At 36.2% G+C, this 22,781-nt stretch overlaps 1 protein-coding gene across 1 annotated transcript; it reads right to left on the reverse strand.

Moving 5' to 3' along the window:
* Window positions 1–4,143: 4,143 nt before the first annotated feature.
* LOC149787299 (kelch-like protein 24) lies at window positions 4,144–22,483 on the reverse strand. Its single transcript, XM_089977838.1, has 2 exons — window positions 22,285–22,483; window positions 4,144–14,374 (listed from the first exon to the last, which is right to left on the reverse strand). The coding sequence occupies exon 2, from the start codon at window positions 14,336–14,338 to the stop codon at window positions 12,605–12,607; it is 1,734 nt and encodes a 577-aa protein (XP_089833964.1). The 5' UTR covers window positions 14,339–14,374; window positions 22,285–22,483; the 3' UTR covers window positions 4,144–12,604.
* Between the last annotated feature and the right edge of the window lie 298 nt (window positions 22,484–22,781).

Genomic DNA, 22,781 nt, shown 5'->3' on the forward strand with positions numbered 1-22,781 from the left:
ATGAAATAGGAGAAAGAGAAAGAACAAATGAAATTGGAGAAAGAAAAAGAACATGTTATTACAGAATGATGATGAAAAACAAAGGAAATTAGATAAGGAAGAAAGAGAGAGAAAGACAAATGCAGTTAGAAAAGAACAAATACAGTTACAGAAAGAGCAAATGCATTTACAATCGGAGAACAAGGAGAGAGAGAGAAAGACAGACAGACAGATGCGGATGCAAAGTGAGAAGGAAGAGAGGGAACATCAATGTAGAATAAAAGAAATGAAGCGGGCAAGTGAAAATCACATTCCTACTTTGCTTACAAATTCAAGCTTTGATGTCACTAAGAATATTAGGTTAGTGCCCCCTTTTAGAGAAAAAGACAAATACTTTCCTTATTTTGATAAAGTTGCTGAAAATTTGACATGAACATGGGAGCAATGGAATTATTACAGTGTATAGTTTATGGCAAAGCCTGAGATATCTATGCAACCCTGTCAGTACAGAAGAGTGCTGACTATGATTTGGTGAAGGAATGCATTTTAAGGGGTTATGAGTTAATCCCAGACGCTTATCAGCAAAAATTCATTAACTATAAAAAAGAAGCTGCACAAACTCATGTCGAATTTGCAAGAGAAAAAGAGCAGTTATTTGAGAGATGGTGCTTAGCCTAGAAAGTTAATCAAGATTATGAAAGTCTCAAACAACTTGTATTTTTTGAAGATTTTAAGAACTGTGTCCATATTGACATCAAAGCTTATCTTGATGAGCACAAGGTCGAAACCTTCGGAAATGCTGCTTGTGCTGCTGACGAGTATGTTTTTAGCTCATAAAGTTTCTTTTGTAAATGAGACTTCCACTCAGCAGTCTTCTTGCAGAAAAGTATTTCAGCCTAATACAAACCCTTCTAAATCTCAAACTGGCACAACTTCTAAAAATAAAAAAAATAAAAAAAAGAATTCCCTTATTTATACCCAGCTTGTGCAGTTGCCGGAGCTATGGCAAAGAAAGCTCTTGAGAATGATGTTGATAAGGAAAGTATTCCTTTAGCTGACACATGTAGTGGTCAGGCTTTTGGTGAAGTCACTATTACTCCTTGTTTGGATCAATCAGAAGGTATTAATTACAGTGATCCTATTTTAACTACTCAGTCTCTTTATTCTAATCAGGGTGATAAATGACAATCACTTGTCGTCGAACAGGAAAAAGATCCTGATATGTCCTGTTTGTTTCAAAGGTCCATTAGTGAAATTGAAGCCACTTAAATTCCTGTCTTATTTCATTAATACTGGAATTCTTATGAGAAAATGGAGACCTCCAGAGGTACCTGCTGCTGGCGAGTGGTCACTGAACAATCAAATTGTAGTTCCAAACTCGTATGGACATGAAATACTTAGTCTGGCTAATGAAACCCCTTTGGCTGGTCATTTAGGGATTAATAAGAATTATCGCAAGATCTTGAATCACTTCGGTTGGCCAGAAATCAAAAGAGATGTTTGTAAATACTATAGATCTTGTCATACTTGTCAGATGGTAGGAAAACCCAATCAGAAGATACATAAGGCTCGTCTGCATCCTATTCCTGCATTTGACGAACCATTTAGCTGAATTATGGTAGATTGTGTTGGTCCCTTACCCAAGACCAGGTCAGGTAACCAATACTTATTGACCATAATGTGTTTGTCAACAAGGTTTCCAGAGGCAATTCCTTTGAGGAATATTAATACTAAAACCATAGTAAAAGCTTTGATACTTTTTTCACTCAATTTGGCTTTTCCAAATCTGTCCAATCTGTTCAAGGCTCAAATTTCATGTCTGGAATTTTCAAGCAAGTTATGTACGAATTAGGCATCCAACAACTCAGATCTTTTGCCTATCACCCTGAGAACCAAGGGGCAATAGAAAGATTTCATCACACTTTGAAAAATATGATTCGATCATATAGTTTTGACACGAGTAAACATTGGGATGGAGACATTCAGAGACATTCAGTTACTATTGTTTGCTGTTAGGGAATCACTTCAAGAATATTTAGGATTCGGTCCCTTTGAACTGGTGTTGGACACTGCGTGGACCATTGAATTTGTTGAAAGAGAAACTCCTTTCTAATGAAGATACTGAAATCAATCTTCTCGATTATGTTTCCAACTTTAAGTATAAGTTGTGAAAGGCTTGTAAGGCTGCAAGAGCGAATCTGCACTCTACTCAGTCAAAAATTAAATTACGATATGATAAAAACTCAAAGAAAAGGAGTTTTCAGCCTGGTGATGAAGTTCTGGCTCTCATGGCCATAACACATAAGCCTCTTCAAGCCTAGTATTCTGGTCCCTTTACAGTTGATAGGAAAGCAAATGATTTAAATTACATCATGAATACTCCTGGGAGGCGAAAACAAAAACAACTTTGCCACATAAATATGTCAAAGGAGTATATTGAGAGAGATAGACAGGTTAAACGTGCATTTAATTTAGTTCTACCTGTCCCACGCAGTGAAGATTCAAGTGAAGGATTGTCATTGGATTCTACTGATACTGGAGTGACAAAACTTCGGAATTCGGAAATTATGAACGATGTGGACCAGAAACGTTCACATTTGCAACAGCAAGAAGGAAATGAACTTAAACAATTATCTGAATACGAGCAGTTCTTTCCAGATGTTCCCAAAAGAACAAACAAAATTTACCGTGACAATGAAATTCTAAATTCCGAACCTGTGAAACAACACCCATACAGGATGAGCCCTCTCAAACAGGAATATGTGATAAAAAGAAAGTATTTCCTGGAAAATTATTTCATAGAGCCAAGTAAAAGTGGCAGTAACCTTCCAGAATTAGGTAATTTTTTAGTTTTTTTGAAAATGCTAATTGGGACTTGATGGCAGGTAGAGGATTATATAATCTTGTTTATCTAGGAATTATTCATTCATGCTGTAGGATCTCAGCAGAATCAGTTGTGTTATTGTTATGTCCAGTATATATTTTGGGCTGAAATTACGCTTCTTCCTGTGACCTACCCAATGAAAATTCTGAGAAAACTGATATTTTTGCTGTTATAGAGGAATTAAAATGTGTAAATTGTACTGAAAAGAGTCACATACTTGCTGTTTGTAAGACAAAGAAAATAATGAGTGTTATTATTCAGAATATTCAGTCCGGTTGCATCCATGTAGAAATGCCTTGTACTGATTTGTCATATTTTGTATACAGAGTTGAATCTCATTGATTTTTATGTAAATATAAAGTTTTTTCTGAGCTTCTGAGCCACAGTCAAGACTATTATAAGTAAGACCCCAAAAGTAATGGAATTTTTGCATTCCATATCCATATCCATATTGTGTATAACTCAGACAGTAAGTATCAGCATATAATTGGTACTTTATTAAGTGCATAAGAATTTGTACTACCAGATATTAATATTCTGATCATGTCTACTTTTTTGGTCATGTCTTTGCCCGTTTTTAAACATCCATGGAAATAAATTAAAGCTGACATGCATTTGTTTTCTTCAAATTTATACAAGTATATATTCATCCTTCCACTTCAGCTACACTCACATATACATGTAACCTAACTCCCACCAATATTTCTATTTGGATCAGATAGTTTAGGTTATTATTTCTTCAGAGAGTACTTTCCATGATACTATGAGCCTGCTTTCCATCTTGTTTTATAGTGAAACATACCCTGAATGGGAGTCTAATGTGAGAGAAACATCTAACTAAACCTATTTTCATTCAGATTAAGTGCATTGAACTTTATGGATTCTTATTAAATTTAATTGAACTGACTGTGGGATTGGTCCCAGGGAAAGCTGCTTTTGTGGTTAGAGAATGTATTCTTGAGAAAACAAGATTTTACAATATACCAGTTTGTTGTGTTGATTGGAAAATTGGTTGTCAGTGAGTCTGGTGTTTAATTTGCTTCATTGTATTCTAAAAGGTTGTGCACTGTAACTGCTAAAACCCTTGTCACTTAAATTCAATCATCAATTTCTAAGCAAAAATGATATTAACTTTTAACAACAAAAGTGTCATTAAGTGGTGGATCTCAAATATACCTAATGCTTTTACACTCGAGTCATATAGGCAACATAAACTATCAGTAAATCAAAGAGCTCTGGAACAGAATCGGGTGGATCAAATGAAACTTAGAAAACTGGTGTATTGCTGCCTCAGCCAACTCTTTAATCACATAACTCGGGTATAGGATGGGAGAGATATGACTTTTATATCAGGTCTGTAACAGGATCTCGAAGGATCTAATGAAACTGCACACCAAAGGCATAGTGTCTGAAATTGCATTAATTTTACAAAGATCTGGAAAAAAATCATGAATGGCTATAGATGAACAAATATGTGAATATTACAGTAAAATAATGGCAGAAAACAAAGATAATGTCAACAGTACAGCATTTGGCTCAATACTTGTCACGCCTGGGACAAGTATACCAATCCTAAAACAGATTTTGAGTCTTTAAAATTAAATTGAATAGAAACTAGATGATATATATATATATATACCCAAATTAAACAAAATGACCAGGACCTCACAATAAGCTATGGTAAAGGCATTGATGAAAATCTTTAACCAAATCCATAAATTGTTGATGCCACCATTGACAGAAATGTGACTGCTAGGTCTTGCTCCCATTGACAGGGGCTTGACAAAATTATAATTACAGTAAGGTTAATGCTCTCTAGGCATCCAGATGTGGGTCTTGTATTAGACTAATTGGACATACTTTTAGAAAATTCAGATTTTACTCAGAAAGACTGGGAACTGAAATCTGTAATATTGTTAGCCACACTGACTTCTCAAAGTTGGTGACAAACCATTCACTTAGCTACAGCGACTGCTCAAAACTGATGACAGACCATTCACTTATTTTAAATAAGGAATGCATTACTTCCTGATTATAATGCTGTCCAAGGGAGCTATACAGCGTACTTTCTTATAGTTAGACTGTCTTATAATGAAGTACATGATACAATATTTCCTCATTATAATGCTGTCCATGGGAATTATAGAGCATAACTTCTTATTGTGAGACTGTCTTATAATGAAGTACATGAAACAATATTCTCTCATAATAATGCTGTCCATGGGAGCTATAGAGTATAATGCCTTATGGAGGACTGCCTGTAATGAAATGTATGATACATATAATTTTGTACACCACTTAAAGAAATAAGATCCATTAACAAACACACATAATAGCAAGAAGTGTTACAATGAAGGAACTTCTAGTAAGAGGATGCATTATATTTTAACATAGGCAAGTCAGAAATGTTTTTCGAAGTAAAACATGTAGCTACTTCAATCTGCTCAGATTTGAATTGTTAAGTGGCAAGAAGACTAGACCATCTATTACCACTCAGAAACAATTATTAGGACTCTATGGTCTTAAAATAAGTAACAGAAAAGAGTGAAAAGCCATAAGCTTTGTAAATTCAACAAATAATATATTTCCCTTAAATACAAAGTGAAAAATGTAAAAGAACTTATGGTATTGCAAAATTAAATCCCAAATAATCCTAGAATTGCTAGTACCATTCTTACTGATTAAAGTTCTGAATCAACTTAAGTGGTATTGCAAAATAAATCCAATGCTGGAAGTGGTGATGGCCTGTGTCATAGTGATGTGCCAACAATATTTTATTGAATCACAATAATACAATCCAAGAATGTAACCTTATTTGAATTTCATTATAAATCCATGTTCCTATTTCCAAGAATGTTATTTTTGAGTACTTTGTATTTACAGCATAAAATAACTTGAATTAAAATAATCTGAATAATAAATTCCAGCCCAAAAGAAATACTGGACCTTACAATAACATAACTGATTCTGCACAGATCTTACAGCATGAATAAATAATTCCTACATAAACAAGATTCTGTAATCCTCTACCTTCCATCAGGTCACAATTAGCATTTTCCAAAAAATATTAAAATATTACCTAATGGAAAATTTCATTCTAGAAGGTTCCAAAATGTTTACAAGATAAAATCTTAGTTATAATCAGAAAGTCTGTTAATAAAATTATAATACAAAATGTGGTAAACAACAAGTAGACATAGCATTTCATGGGGAATTTCCAATGTTCTGGACTCGTATTGAGATAAATATGCTATTTACCAAACCAATATGAATGATTCAAGTCGGGTAGAAAATGACTTGATTTTGAACAAGGTCAAGTCATAGAACTAATCATCCCTAGCACATAATGAATACAAAAGTAACAAACAAGGCAAATTAAATATACATAATATAATACAAAGGTGTAAGTAAAGACACAGTTGCTAGATGACCTAATACAGTATTTCATAAAAAAGGTATTGTTATCAGTACAGTAACTTTGGGTGGGTGATTGTATCATATCAAGTTTGATGGCAGAAGGACACTGAATATCCAGCACGATCTGATATCATTATGCTATCAAAAAAGATGTGATACAAGAACCCAGATCAAGTTACTGTACTAAAGAAGGGTTTATTATAAATTCTCAACAATTATTCATAATAAGAAGACGTTTTATGCTGTTGTTATTGTTCTTTTATTTTGATAAAATCCATGTATACACTCTGTACATGCACTTAAATATAGTGCAACTGTAATAGTCATTCACATAACGATTGTTAGGTGATATCATCCTTGAGACGCATCTCATACAAGGTTACAAATCAGCCTATAGCTTTAATTATGAGTTGTATAACGATGGGCATATAATAAATCAATGCACAAAATACTAAATATGCAGCTACTATAGCACCTAAGTATTCATATGTGCCTTTGCATACAATTCCTGAAAGTACAGGATTGAATAATGAAAACACTTTTCAAACGTTTGTGTAACAAACCTTTTACATCTAATAATATTGACAAGTCAACTGTATGAAAGTGATCATTTACACAAGTCACAAAAGATATAAAATTTATGCTCACAAGTCAAACATAATGGCAACCACATAATGTACCAGCAGATCGGGCTGTGGCATTTGTTCTACTGATTACTCGAAGGGAACAGACTCAAATCTGCTGGCATATCATGCTATAGCAGATCAGGCTGTGTCATTTGTTCTACTGATTACTCGAAGTGAACAGACTCAAATCTGCTGGCATATTATGCTATAGCAGATCAGGCTGTGTCATTTGTTCTACTGATTACTCGAAGTGCACAGACTCAAATCTACTGGCATATTATGTTATAGCAGATCAGGCTGTGTCATTTGTTCTAATGATTAATCCAGTGATTACTCCTAACGAAGTGCAAGGACTCAAATCTGCTAGCATATTATGCTACAGCAGATCAGGCTGTGTCATTTGTTCTACTGATTACTCCTAACAAAGTGCACAGACTCAAATCTGCTGGCATATTATGCTACAGCAGATCCAGATATGTGCTTTGCAGTTGGACCCAGCTTAAAAGAGAATATATATGGTAACTACCCTATATACATAAAATAAAGGCTTTACACATAAACTATATTTTTTTAATAATAAATCAATCATGAGAAAAGTAAATGGAACTTGTGAATAGTATTTGAATTTAACAGCTTGTATTTTCATGCAAACTAAACATTTATTTTTATAAGTTCTTTACCAGCTCAACATTAAAACACGATTATGTGCAGTTTCATAACCAAGTTCATAGGCCAGATACATGTAAATGTATGTGGAGTAATGGTGGCTCAGATGATGGACTCAACTGAATAGGTGCAGGTTCAAATCCTAATATGACCAAAGGGATTTTTAGCATGAGAAAAAGGTAAAATATACAAGTCTGAATGGATAGGAAAAACACAGTAGTTACCAGTATCAGGTCAAGTTTCTATTCAGCAAGAAGTTGGGTGTGAAGATTTGGAAAACATATAAAAATTATGTCAAGTTTCTGGAATTCAGGAAGCTACAACAATTCTAGGTAAATGGGTCAGCATCATAACAAATCTGGGTAACTGGGTATATTCTGCTGTTTCAGCAATTTTTAGTTATAGTATGGTGTGGGTGGGTGGCTGTCCTTCATTGACTAAGGGGTAGCTAATACTATTTTGGATGTAAGGGATGGGGGCATAAAAAGTGAACAGGACTTAGAGATATGGATGGAGAACTTAATACAGAAACTTCATAAAAGGGCAAGATACAGAGATACACAACATGGGGACTTAGCTGAAGAGATAGATTACCTAATACTGTAAATATATCATGGAGAGATAGATATAATAACGAGAGTGGACAACTACATCAAGAAACCACGATATAGCTAAGCTGCAGTGCAGAACTTAGAGAGGTGGTTAGACCTTTCATATTGTATAATTTGATATAAATACTTAGTGTTTTAAGTATTATACCACTGAACTTCCCTCACCCTGAAGTCAGAAGGAGAGACCCTTCTGGTCAGAACTAGCAGAGAAACCAGTAGGTCAGAAAACAAGAACCAATAGGTCAGACAAGGAGGAGAACAGTCCTGGTAGCTGACTTTTCAGTTCAGCTGGAATAAAGGGAAAAAAATGGCTTTGGGGAAATATCAAGGGAGAGACTTGTATTCAGTTGTACAGAGATTAAGTGACATTGTGCTGGGTTATCTGAAAAAAGTTAATTGGACATGGATGAACCTGGGAAATTTAACATCATTAATCCTTGACCTTACATTAAATGGACTTGATCCATTTATCTGATCATTTGTTTTGGCCAAGGAGGACAAAACACTGAAGAATGTATCAAAATATGGAAGAATGGCTTATTTGGTGGTGGCAGTCAATTAAAAAATGTTAGAAGGAGAGATGTAAGACTTAAACTAGAAATGCAAGAAATGTGGCTAAAAAATAACACTCTTTATACCCTACAGAAGAAACATAGCAGCAAGCAGGCCAAAACTGCCTGAAATTCCAGGGAAACAATATACCCATGTTGCAGAGGCGAGTTCTACCATAAAGCATCAGAAGGCAGATTCCAAAATGAAAGGTGCTGTGAATGCAACACATTGGGGCAAATCAAGGTTGCATGTTGATCTGCAACATACACGCCACCAAATGCAAAATCAAGATAGGAATTTGAGCCTATTCCAGGGCCTTGTACATAATTCCTTAGGATAGGATGCTAAATTCAGCACAGCTTGAGGAAAATGTAAGGCAGGTAGGTAATGGAATAAGTTATATAACAGTAACTTAGAAGCATGATAAATATTAGAACAGGAAGAGGCTTTAACAGATATATGTACTACTAAAGGAAAGGTGCCACTACATATACTGGTAGGTCACTCAGAGTTGATATAAAAAAAGAGTTTGTTGTACCAAAGGGGAAGGTCAGAATCTCTTAAGAATGGTTATACTGCTGGGAGGTTAAAAACAAGGACTCTACTTCAGTGCAGTGATGAAAACTACTGTCAATATTTAGTGAAGTATACAGTCTCTTTTGAGGGTCCTTTAAAATTCCAAGTCACATTAATGTACAACCGATTTAAAAAACATGAGGGATTCCATATTACACATGTAACAAGCTACATGATAGGATGGTTGAATGGGGTATCAATGAGAAATTAAATGGGCTCAGCACCTAGTTCTTGCTAGTGGTGGTTTTACCAAAGGGGAAAATGGCATCAGATTATTTGTGGACCTCAGGCAGGTGAACTTAACTTTTCACTGTGAATGTTATGTAATCCCCACAATAAAAAATCTACTTCAATATTTCATTAAAAATAAGATTTTTTAAGGTAAACTCAATGTGAAATGGGTCTAAAATCAAACAGCTTCAAGCATAAATAAGGGACATGACTTTCTTAATAACATACAAAGGCCTCCCTCTTCTGCTACAAAAGCTTATATCTGAAATCACCTGTGCTCTAGGATGTGCCAGAAGCTGTAAAAGTGTCCACAACATGTACTGGACATAATTATTTGTGGATCCGAGTGTCCATAACATGTACTGGACATAATCATTTGTGGATCAGTATCCACAACAGGTACTAGACATAACCATTTGTGGATCATCTGTACATAAGCAAAACAAGAGACCAGAACACAATTAGTCAGCTTTATAGGATAAATCTTGAAGCTGAATTGATACAAGTTTTAACTAAACATGTCTTGCCTTGAGTTTATCGGCCACACATTGTCATCATTTTGGAATCATACCAGCAAAAGTTACAGGTGAAGTTGTTGTTGACGGTTAAGGTTTTAGTGGTTGCTGATGGTGAAAATCGTGATAAACATGCTAAGTGAGAAGTTTCACTGGGCTAGTATCTAAATTGCATGATTTATTTTGATCTTGTATAGAGCTTCTTGGGGAAAACTGACCAAGAAGATCAAATCCTTTTTTGGAGAACCAGGACAATAAAAAGCATATACTGAGTTGTTGGGTGAACACAGAAATACTGGGCTCTTTAGACACGATGCTGAGATTACAAATGATTTTGGTACACAGTCATAAGGATACCAAGAGATGTTACTCCTAGCACGCTGAGGTAGCATTAGCCTTTGTGTGGGTTCCATGAAAAATGTTATGTATATTGGTCTATTTTCAGGGAACTGTGTTTGAAGTATTGACTAATTACAGATGACCACTGTAGTATACCTAATCACCAAAGGAAACATGTGCCAAAATTAAGGTGAAATGTGGTACAAATGGAATCCTGTAAGATCTTTGTGAAATATTCAGTTTGGTTGTGGCTATATGGTACAGCAAATACGAGTAGGTTATTTAGTGCAAATATTGTAAAATAGCCATGTTCAAGGATGCAGGACATCCAACATATGTATCAGGCAAAAATGAAATTGCTGAAGCATTATTGCACAGCTCAAGGCTAGCCTTTATTTACAAATGATTCATCAGATGAACATGTGGTTTGCTGCTCAGGAGTCAAAACTCATTACTATGACAGCAAAATAAATAAAAACCACACTGAATAAGGCCTGAATTACCATTATATTCTTGGCCACATTCAACCATTGATTTGCTGTGACCACTCTCATGATGTGACAATATTTTCATATTTAATGATTAAAGTAGTTTCTTCAAGATCGAGAAAACTAAGGCACCAACATCTGAGAATATCATTTCTATCTTGTCCAAGATGCTTGACACACATGGCTAATAATTTTCTATTTAACTGACAATGGTTTACACATCAAATGTTCATGCAAATAGTCCGAAGACTATTTTACATTAGGCTAAGGCTAAAGGATAGGTCAAACATGCAAACTCAGTCTCTCCTGAAATGAATCAGGATTGTGCAAACAGATCAACAAAATTGAAAGCTAGATCATTATGACAGAATGCATACAAGTACACCATATGCAACTACATGTAATGGAGTCATCAATGCCACAGAACACTTCTACAAGCAGAAAACATGATTAATACTTTGCTTGTTTTAAGATGTTTTATGAGAAGATTGGTAATGTGTTAATTTGTATTATGAGGTATCATAAGCCAGGAGATATTCCAAATCATTATTCAGTAGAATCAATGGAGCTAATAAATATTCAAAGTCAAATACAAAGTCTGCACATTTAATTAAGAAAACAAACATATACCAGAACACTGCTACATCACAACCACATCCCATTCATATTCAGAAACTACCATCAACATCTTTCAACATTTGATGTGATTGGAACCATCTGATTTTAATGCTGTGCTTGCTGAATTAATGTCTGTAAGTTCACTGAAATTATTTTAGCTGGATTTACTTAGAAAAATTTACCCTGATATGCATTTAACTTTTAAATAATACCAGTTTAATAAAAGTTCAAAGATAATGATACAAAAGACATTTTACAGTATTACTGATTTTCTCTCCTCTGAATTGAATTCTTGTAACATTGGAGTGTTTAATTGCTTATAACACAGTAAACTTAGTAAATGGATTAAGATCACTGCAAACAAATAACCAAACTAAACAAGATTTTATTAAGATTGCTACAAACAAATAACCAAACTAAACAAGATTTTACACAAGGCTTGGTATTGACATGCAACATAGTTCAAATAAGTTGTTGCAGTGTCATAGATACATCAACTCTGAAACTTTAATAAGATATAATACACACCGTAAGTAAAGTTAATTGGAAAATTAAGAGACTTGCACATGAATTAAAAATTAATTCTTTTTCTAACATACACTATCAAACGTATTATATGTCCCCACCTTTTTCCCATCCATACATGTTCATTAACTGTCACATGCCATCCCTTCACAATGCTTTGTGTATGGTGAAATTAGAATTGAACTTCAACTTACTGGTAAGTCTTGTTTAATTTTCCGATCATGCTAATAACTTAATTCATAGAATCTATAGATGTATTACTTATAATGTGTAAAATTCCATTTAAATCTGGCAGATCTGAAAGAATTTAATGTCACTTTTATCAAATTTATTTACATGGAGTTAATAAAGTTAACACCCTGAAAGGAATCCCTTGCTAAATGAAAGACACAGCAAGCTAAACTCTACTGCTCAAGTATTGTAAGTTTCTTTTAAAACATATCTTCTCATAGTGTATCTTTCTTTTTTGGTGCTATTCAGAAATGATACTTATGTACCAAATAATTCAACATGCACACAAACAATTACAATAGGTTAATGTGTTTCTACCTACACAAAAAATGCTGTTCATAGTGCACTAAGTCATTGATTGTTCTGCTGTGTCATCCAGTAGGAAGTCTTTATTTAGGATTATTCTAACTGACCCATAAGCTTCAAAGGGACATGGCAGGGCATCAGAGAAGACCCGTGCTTCTCGCTTCTCCAGATCTATTTCATATTGGGTACTACACAGTTCTGTCCCCTCTTCTACTGTTGGGTCATCACTCTCTCCTCCAAATACGTAAAGTTTGCCATGAAAGTAGGTCAGACCAAAGTTGTAGCGCCTGAAACCAACAATCTTCATATGTTCTTCCAGTTTACCATTTTCTGGACAGTATCTTACAACCTTCCCTGTTGGGTAAACAATATATGTGGTGCCATCAGGACCCTGAGCACACCTGGAGAATTTAACAGGATCTGGCAAGCAATCAATAATAGTGCACTCACAAGATTCTGTGTCAAAACACTGAATGCAAGCTGCATGTTCACAATCTTTCAACCAGCCTCCAAACACATATATCTTCCCCTTATAAGGCACACATGACAGGGCATCTATAGCACATGTCAGTTCTCCTGCCTCTGTCCATGTCTCTTCTGATATGGAGTACTTCTCTATGTTTGAGTAAGTAACATCACTAATTGGGTTAAAGCCCCCCAACACATATATTGCATCACGCTCTGACACCATCCCATGACGAAGACGTCCAAAATTCATTGAGCGGCAATGAATCCAGTCCCTTCTGCCAATGTGGAGCTTAAAGCAAGCAACTGGCCTCTCTGTGCCACCAGACACATAAACATAATCCCCATACACGCAGCAGGCAAAATAACGCCCAATGTTACTAAGGAGTGGTGGCAATGAATACCACCTCCGTTCCTTGGGACTATAACAATAAACTTCAATCAATTTCTGTTCTCTACCTTGTGGTGTTTTTCCTATCAAAAATATCACTTCCATGTTAGGCCCATTTCGCAGAGGTACTGGAAAGAGTTCCCGTTTTTCAGGGTATAGGTGGTAGTTTAGGGCCTCCTTTATTATGTCAGTACACACTGGATTACTGCGTACATAGGGATGGAAATCCACTTTTTCCAGTAAATACTGAAGACTAACTTGCTTCAGGCGCAGATGCTTGAACACCTCTGGCAAATAAGACTTCCGGCTCTCCTCTTTCTGCACCCATGCAAAAAGAGCATCACACACATATTCCTCATTGGACACTTTCAGGTCATCATTACTGATAACTGAAATCAGCTCCCCCTTGTCTAGGGCTCCAAACTCCTCCACTTGGCAAATGACATCGAAGTTATCTAGGACGAATTGCCAGGTCTTCTCCTGAAGTTCATGGCAGTGCAGGGCTTGTGCCAAACGCCAGATCCCGATACAGTTCTCAGCAGTTGTCTGCTCCAACAAGAAATTTTCACACCGCTCCTGTAGACAAGTGATCTGCAATTGAACTGCAGCACGCAAAAGGTCTTCAGCATTCTCTACAGTGACTACATCCTCCCCTGAGTATGCAAACTTAAGAATGGTTTCAAGCACTGTGGAACCTACATCTTTCAGACATATGGTATTGTTGTGACTCTCCTTCATTCCAGAAGAAAACATGGCCTGGAAGTAATCTGAAAAGGCAGACAGAACCACCTTGTGGCATTTGAAGGCTTTCTTCTCCACCTGAATTTCAATGTCTGTATAGAGACCTGCTCTATAGCTTTGGAAGATCCCATTCTGCAGACACTTGGCCGTCTCCACTTTCCAATCAGTGGTCATCATGCAGCTTATTCCTCCAAAACCATCAGTTGTGACCTCCTGAAACAAGGTACAAATGGAATTTAGTTGCTCATGTCTGACATTACAATTACATTAAGTGCATATTATCCGCTTGTTGTTTAATATTAGAGTACAAGGAAAACAAAAGCCAAAGATTAATTCAGACGAATACATGACAAACTCGAAAGAAAATTAACTGAATGTAGAACTACAGATTTGGGACTAAGAGTACACTTCATGCGTTGAAATTCAATTGTATAAGTCAACAATTGTTAATCGGAACACTTTCAGACCATACAAATCTGATCATATTATCCAAAGACAGACAGACAGGCAGGTAGGTAGTTAGGTAAGTTGGTGCTTGAACAGTGCTCCAAGTATGTATTAAACTAAAGTGGCCATAGAATAACCTACATCAAAGTTCAAACTTAAGCCAGAGTAATTTGGTCACCTTAGAAAAAGAAAGCATAAATTCACTGTGGATGAAATAATTTTAGCTGTCAAAAAGTGCATTTATTAGGGCAAATTAAGAAATAATTATCAAAGCATAAGGTTGTTTCAAACAGTACACCTAGATGTGGTCAGAAATTAATATTCACTATTTGGAGGTTGCTAAACCATCTCACAACAAATCAACAGACCTCAGTTCCGTGGTAACAATAAAGTCTTAACCATAACTGTGTTCATGGTTGTATGACTCTCAGTAGTTTTAATGCTGACTAAATTTTCCATATTTCTCTTCATGTCTGTGTCATTTCCAGGTCATTATCATTAACTGAAGTTGACAGCATAGCTTACTTGAAGCAACTGAGGCTCTACTGACTGAAAAGAAAGCAAATTATTTGTAGAAAACTACATTAATATCCCGAAGATGAAAATTCATCTTGCTGTCTATAAAAGAAAAACAAAGGGCATAAAATCTTGCCCATTACCTCCCCTTCGCTACCTACAGGTGGCACTAGTTTAAAGCTGAGCAGAACATAGGGTAAAAGGATGCTTGCACTGTATGGAGGTTGGGAGGGTATTAAGTAATGTGATCAGGTAAGCATTTTAAGAGAAATATAATTTAATTAAAAAATTTGCTTCCTCCTTAGATTATGTTCCCCAATCACATTAACATTAGGAGAATAGGTAATAAGTGGAAGGAATGTTGAGCATCCAGCCTATGCCCAGGTAACCTGTGAGAGAAGAATATTGGATTCCCCATATGAAGGATAACCTACACTCCTAACTGCAAGTAGGACAACTGGAGGTAACATTGATTACGTCAGGAAAGAAGAAATAATGAGACTGTCTTACCACATACATGTTTCAGCAGAATTCAGCAAAAGCTTGTGCTGATGTCAGCTGGGTCTGACAGCCACTTGTGCAACTGAAACTGGGCCTACCAAATCCAGAGTGTGCCATTGTGGATCCAAGTCTTGAAAATGAAGACTTGAGAAGGTTAACTCTGCAAGCCATTTAACTGCCTTGATAATATCTTGGATAAAAATGATATGATCAAAGGCAAGGCTTGTAGAGATCATTCTTATTTCACGAGCAGAGATCTTCATGAGACTGTTCTGGTGATAAGTCAGAGTATGCCACAAGTATTACCCACTACTACCATGATGACTGTTCTCTTTCCCAGGATTAAATGGGAGAAAGAGGTGTCTTCAAGCCCTGGGAATTAGTTCTGTATGCCTCAGATAAAGTCTGAGCACACATAATGTTTGGATCCTGTTTGAAAATCTCTCGGGAAATGTCAATACAGGACAGAGTATGTATGATGACTGTTTGATTGCTCATGACTGCAACCTGTTCTTGGTGATGAAAAAGGTTGCTGAGCCATCTGATCAAAACTGAAGGGAGATGGTATCAACCAAGAGGGCATGTAATTCAGTGACTCTGCATGCTAAAACTATCAGCAAACAGGTTTTTATGTATGTAGCCAAGTCAAAACCCAGGAAAGATTCTGCTTGGGAAACAAAATGAGCGACTCAGACCAATGTAAGTCCAAGGTGGAGAATAAATCAGAGAGATCTTCATCTGTGCATGGTCAGATATGGTGATAATCTGAGAATTCATAAGTTTTATAAATATAAAGGTGTGGTGTATGGAAGCAGATGTGACACATGAAGTATTCATGTGACCAGACAAGACAAAATTGTTTCAAATGTCCTTGTTACTTCTAATTGTCATAATTCAGAATATTCATGACCATATTGCCTCTGTCATGTACTGTCTACCTTTCTTCTTTATGACGCACACAACAAGAATCTAGTCTTGTATTGTGTATAGTGGTACCGAACTAAACAGAAAAGAAAATTTGGTTGCATTTTATAATGGACAAAATTAAAAATGAACAGGCTTAACATGATACTATTGCTGTATTGATGTAAATCAATTTGTCCAGTCCACCTCCATCTTGTCACTATTTTCATGTTGCTTATTGTACAAATGGAAGCTGTAGAATAGAGTAGCAAAATGCAATAGATGTACACTACTCCCTCGATGTATGTATTATGTATCTGAATTTTCTTGCTTTTGAATAGTCTGGTTCCCTGCTTATTACATTACAATGGAATCTGTAAAGCGTGGAAGCAGACTACCTGTTGATAACCAAAAAACAACAATTTTTCTCTCAAAAGCTAGCAACATTTATTTCATGTAACAAATGTCTACATTGAGCTAAATTCAGGTATTTTTTGATGCCATGATTTTATTGCAAATAATAGTGAAACTAATTCTCATCCTTGGGGATATCTCTAAGTGGTAATTCAGGAATTTGCTGAAGCTCATTTCTCCACAATGATCTGTGTCTATGAAACAATGCTCTTTATTTCATGAAGTATTAATTTCGCTTGGTTGCCTTGCTATCACTGATCACATTTATGACTGAGTAGCTTAATTTAAGGGAGTCAAATATATTAAGCAAATAGTAATATTTATAACAGTGTTCGACTGATCCATTGAAATGAGGCCACCCGTATACAACCAGGGCCACTTAGATCTTACGAATGTAGGATATGAATGGCTTTTGATTTTTCTTTTATTCCATATCCCTTTATTTGATACAATAGATGCAAGTAATGTGATAATACAAAGGAGGTCAGCTTTTAATTCAGTGCAACAATACAACAAATAATTCCTTAAGTCAGATATCAAAACATGGTCAACACTTAATTAGATTCTCAGAGAAATGCTCGCAGACATAGCTGTTATGGTAGATTGACATACTGTACGTTTGAATACAAGACGGCACATTGCATTTATGATCATTAGACTTAAACCTAAGTAAATGATAGAACTAAAATACAAATTTCACTTGATAAAAAACTTAGCTAATTGGTTTTTATGTATTAAAGGACTGCCTTCATTAGGCATGACAGTTTCATTGATCAAAATTTTGTTGGATATCGTTACTTACTGTATACTATGAATGTCATTAGAAAAGAAAATGTGAAAACAAATTACATGTATAACTTATTAAAACTGGACAATAATGTCATAATGTTGATTGAAATTTGTTGAAATAAGCAACATCCATTTGATTCTGCATATAACTTCCCTTAGAGTGAAGAATTGTCAGTATGATGCAATTCCTCATGCAACTTGCATTGTCCTTGGCAAAACAAGCACAGATAGCTCATCTTTTTCATTGATGACTACTACATCAGGACATCAGAGCAGGATGGGAGGAAGACATCTGACAAAAGCCATTGGCAAGTACTGCATAATTAAAATTAGTTTTACCCACTAAAAAAAAGACATTTTAATAGCAGCAATAGCTTACCCATGGCTATTGATTAAACCAATACATGATGACAAGCAGTCGGACCTCTGTTTCATAGTCACAATGTCTTAAACAGAGAGGTGTGCACTTGAAATACTCACCTTGGCCACCCTGGCATCAAGTTGGGGAGGTTTTGTGGGCCACTTTCTGGAATGTACCTGATAGCTGGCAGAAGAGACCAAGGGTCGCAATGTTGAGGAGGGAATGGCCCACCCTTGACACCGCCGACGGATATTTTTGGCCTGTACAAAACCTCTCAGCAATTCCTCAATCATAGAAGAATGAGGAAGGAGGAGGAGGTTTGGATGAGGCTAAGACCCCAAGATCTTTTCCAGACTAGAAAGGATCTTTTTGGACTGTGTGGCAGGTTTTGAACACAAGTCAGGGGGTAAGAGGGGACAGACTTCATTTATTGCCTTGTCAAAAGACCATACCTCCTGTTCCACATCTAACAGAGATGAAGGAAGGAGCAGGCATAAGAGCAGACATCACTTGACTCATTAGAGTGTACCACAATGGAGATTGCATCATCGAGGACACTATCAGCTTTAGAGTGTCTAGGTATCACTAAGTCCCTAGGAGTTGTAGAGGGTATAGGAACACTCTGTGCTAAGTCCCGTACTACAACACAGTGAGTAGGAGGTTGAAGGATTCGCAAGAGCTGGAGAGAGACAAGAATGTCTGTCAGTCCTGGAAGTAACACTTCTAACCTTCCAAATGGTTTCCATCTGGTGATGAGGTGATGGCAGGACACAAGCCACAGTATTACATCTGTTACGAGGACAAGATTCAAAAGCCCAAGGAGGCATACATAACCAATGCCCTGAGATGGAGGGCCCCATATCCCATAAAGATTCATTGAGATAACAGGAATGGGGGGATACTGATCCAATCCCCTAGCCTAGTCTGAGCCCGTTGGTATTGACTCCCAACGTTCATAATGAGGTGGCAGAGGGTGGAACTTGGTTCAAACCCTATCCCCATACCGCAATGCCCTAGTGTGATGATCATAGGATACATAATTGTCAACTAAGAAAGGTGTGGTGTTGATCCCTCCCAGTGGGAGGGTGCAACACACTACTTTTGACAAGGTGGTGGCAGTGCATCTCCTCCTCTAAGGGAGGCAGCGACATGCTATGGTATAGGCAGTGCATCTCCTCAATGGTATGCAGTGACGTGCCATGAGATGAGTGGTGCATATTCTCCACAATGTGAAGCAGCAACACGTTATCAGATGAGTGGTACATCTCCTATGTGGGAGGCAGCGACATGCTACTACATGGTCACTGTATCTACCTCACAATGGGAGGCAGTGAAGTGCTGGGAGATGCATGGTGGTCAGAAGACCCCTTATTTCCAGTTACTGATATGCCAGGAAATTCAGATGAACAAGAAGAATGAAGATTCTTCTTCCTCTTATAAGTGCGGCTGGAGTCTGCAAGATTTCATCTTTCTGCAGACCATGATTTACAAAATGTACAAGTTTTTCTTGTACATTTGGAACATTGAATACAGTCAGGATGAGCATCCCAAGATGACTTCTTGTGGCCAAATATTTCCACAGACATTATTCCTTATTATAGTAAATAAATTAAAATATTTATAATGTCACATGTATCTCATCTTGATTGTATGTACTGCATATGGAGTAGACACCTGTGATCTCTATCAACGTAGTAACCAGTAGCATAAATTTACCAGTCCTTTACCATGTAAGAGAGTTGTCTTTTATTGACAAAAAGAAAGTATACATACATACAATAACAATGTAAACAAAATTAATGCACTGAATCAAATCTAGTATGATACTGTAAACGACATAGTTCAATTTAGACTGAAGAACACACAGCATCTAGTGAGCAAGAAGTCATTAATCCTTGCATAAATGACTTACCAGTGCCTAGATACAAAATAATTTTGATAGTAAGAGTATCCAACCAATGAGGGTGTACATGAACTAACAACATGTCCCTGGAAGACCCTAAACTGGAGGGAACATGTTATCATGTAAAGATTTGGAAAAAATCAAACAGATAATCTAACAATGTACAAGATAATCATTCTAAAGGCCAGGCCACAATTGCGGTTAAAATACACTACTACAAGCAAATTTTCTCTGGTGTTTGGCACAAGTTTGATCACATCAACATCCTTGAAAAAAATGAGCCATCTGTGCTTCTTTTGCATACCAAGGACAAAACCAGTTGCATGAGTAATTGTGTCATACTGACAATTCTTCACTATGTTGCTGCTAGTAAAAACATATCAATATCTGGGATGGAACTGCTATCTGGGTTTTTTCCAATCTAACTTTGGATATTATCCCTATGCCAACCAGCTCTTAGGAAAATAGTTCCTACAATATGGCCCCACAACTTTGTTTCTTTTCATGATTTGCTAAGGTCTTTCTATATAATTATAATTTCAACTACCTGTAAGTAAAATTCTTCATAAAAGTGTGTTGACCTTTGTTTTTGCAGGACATAACATTTCTCATGTTTTTGGAGCATGTCCATTGTCAAATCTTTAGTTCTGGAGGTGTGCAGATTGATATGCTGTCAAGTTCTTGAATTTTAAAGGGAAGAAAGTCTTGAATGCATACCGCAATCCCATAATACCAGGATAAAAACGATCAGTTTTGTGAAAACCCCAGAACTTGTGAAGTTTGCTGGGATGGTTGTGGTTGAAGCAATCACAAATCTGGGTAACAGGGTCATATGTAATGCTGTTTCAAGTATTAGTTACAGTATGGCCTGTGAGGGAAGGGGGCTATCCTTCTTTAGTAAGTGTTAGCCAATCATATCCTGTATATAAGAAAAGGGAGTGTTGGTATATATAGGAGAATGGGCAGACAAAAAAGGGAGAGAAATATACAAGATGGGGACTTAATAGAGGAAACAGAACACCTCACATAATGGAGTGATATATTGATATTATGAGAGTGGAGAACTATATCAAGAAACCATGTAGCTAAAATGTAGTGTGGAACTTGGAGAAGTGGACAGAACTTTAGTATAATTAGATATAATTAGTAGTTTGCCAAATATCTTAGTTATACTACACCATTAAACTCCCCTCACTCAAAAGCCAGAAGAAGGCAACCCTCCACTCAAAGTGGTGGAGACCCCAACCGGTCAGAAACAACACCCAGTGGGTCAGAAAAACATGAATAACGACAAGCTTTTCACATAATTTTGCTTTTGGATTGGGCATAGTTCCAAATTCTGAGTAAATGAAACTTCAAATTGTGGATTGACCAAGGCACATTTCCCAAAACTGTCCTTATTTATATCCCATACATTTGCAAATTATACCTCAAGAACAGTCTGGTTATATTTACTAGTGACTACTTGAAGAGTTAACCTACAAAAACATTTAATTACCTGAATTGTATTCATTACATACACTGTACTAAAAATGCTCACTTTTTGGAAAAATACCTTTGGCAGGCAATAAAATAAGTTGCATGCACTTAATATGAGCACAAACCATGAAAATGATTATATTTTATTTGCTGATTCGTAATTTCTGATGCTCTGACCTTCATAAAAATACCATAATTATGAACTGAGATGAAATTTTAAAACTGACCTGTTAATCACTAAATCAGGTGAAATTAACTCATCATTTCTATGTTTAAACACCAATGTTTCTCCTTTGATAAGATCATAAGAAGGTTGAGAAGAAAAAAATATCCACTAAGCTTTACATTATTCGATGGTCATCACGATGTTACTGGTGAATCTACTACAATAACAATGTGAACATCATACAAAGGACGAGAAAGAAAAAAAACAAATCCACTATGCTTTACATTATTCGATGGTCATCACGATGTTACTGGTGAATCTACCACGGCAGCTCAATATTTAGTCAATAAAACAGAAACGACAAAATGTGACCCCCAAAAATGTACCTGCATAAATTATAGTACAGCTGCAGGTGGGTGGGTGGGGGCACTTTCTGTCCTTTACATGGACAAAGCCTCTTAGAGTAGTAACTCGTATAATTATACCACAGGCACTTGATTCAGGTGAAAATAACACACTCCCAATTACTTGGGGTTGTGTTATTACTGGTTTGCCCCTGAACCAAGTGCCTGTATACAATAGTTGTACAAATTAATATATAGCAATTAACACGGTTACATAATTTCGACTTCGTGGCATGCTACCTTCAAATGAAAAACCTAATAATTCAGGCTCATTTCTTTTCTTTTAAGGAGCTCGTCTACGTCATGACAGTATACGTTTGTCTGGACACCCTGAGAGCTTCTTTTGCTAGCCAGAAATATGAAAAATCTATTTATATAGCTCGAGAAGCTACATAAACAACACTGTCGCTGATCATACCGGTACGAAAGTAAAAACTTCCCTGTGTATATCTGATCCCATATAAAATGGAAACACTATAAGGAAGAGTGATACAGATATACATGAGTCATCATCGTCGTCACAGTTATTTTTTTCTTTCTTTCTTATTAACATATACATAGATTGAAAATCATCAAGAAAAAATGTATATCAATGAATGGAAAACATGAGATAGCGTATATTACTGGTTTGGCATTGAAATAATGGTACTTGCTCTGGATGATTGCATAGGCAGTTTAGGTTATAAGTTTAATAACATGGGTGGACTTTTATTTTAATAAAATCGCTTTTAATAGGT

This window comes from Sinohyriopsis cumingii, chromosome 12 (assembly GCF_028554795.1).
Source record: "Sinohyriopsis cumingii isolate HCF-2022 chromosome 12, ASM2855479v2, whole genome shotgun sequence".
In the NCBI taxonomy this organism is placed as follows: domain Eukaryota; kingdom Metazoa; phylum Mollusca; class Bivalvia; order Unionida; family Unionidae; genus Sinohyriopsis; species Sinohyriopsis cumingii.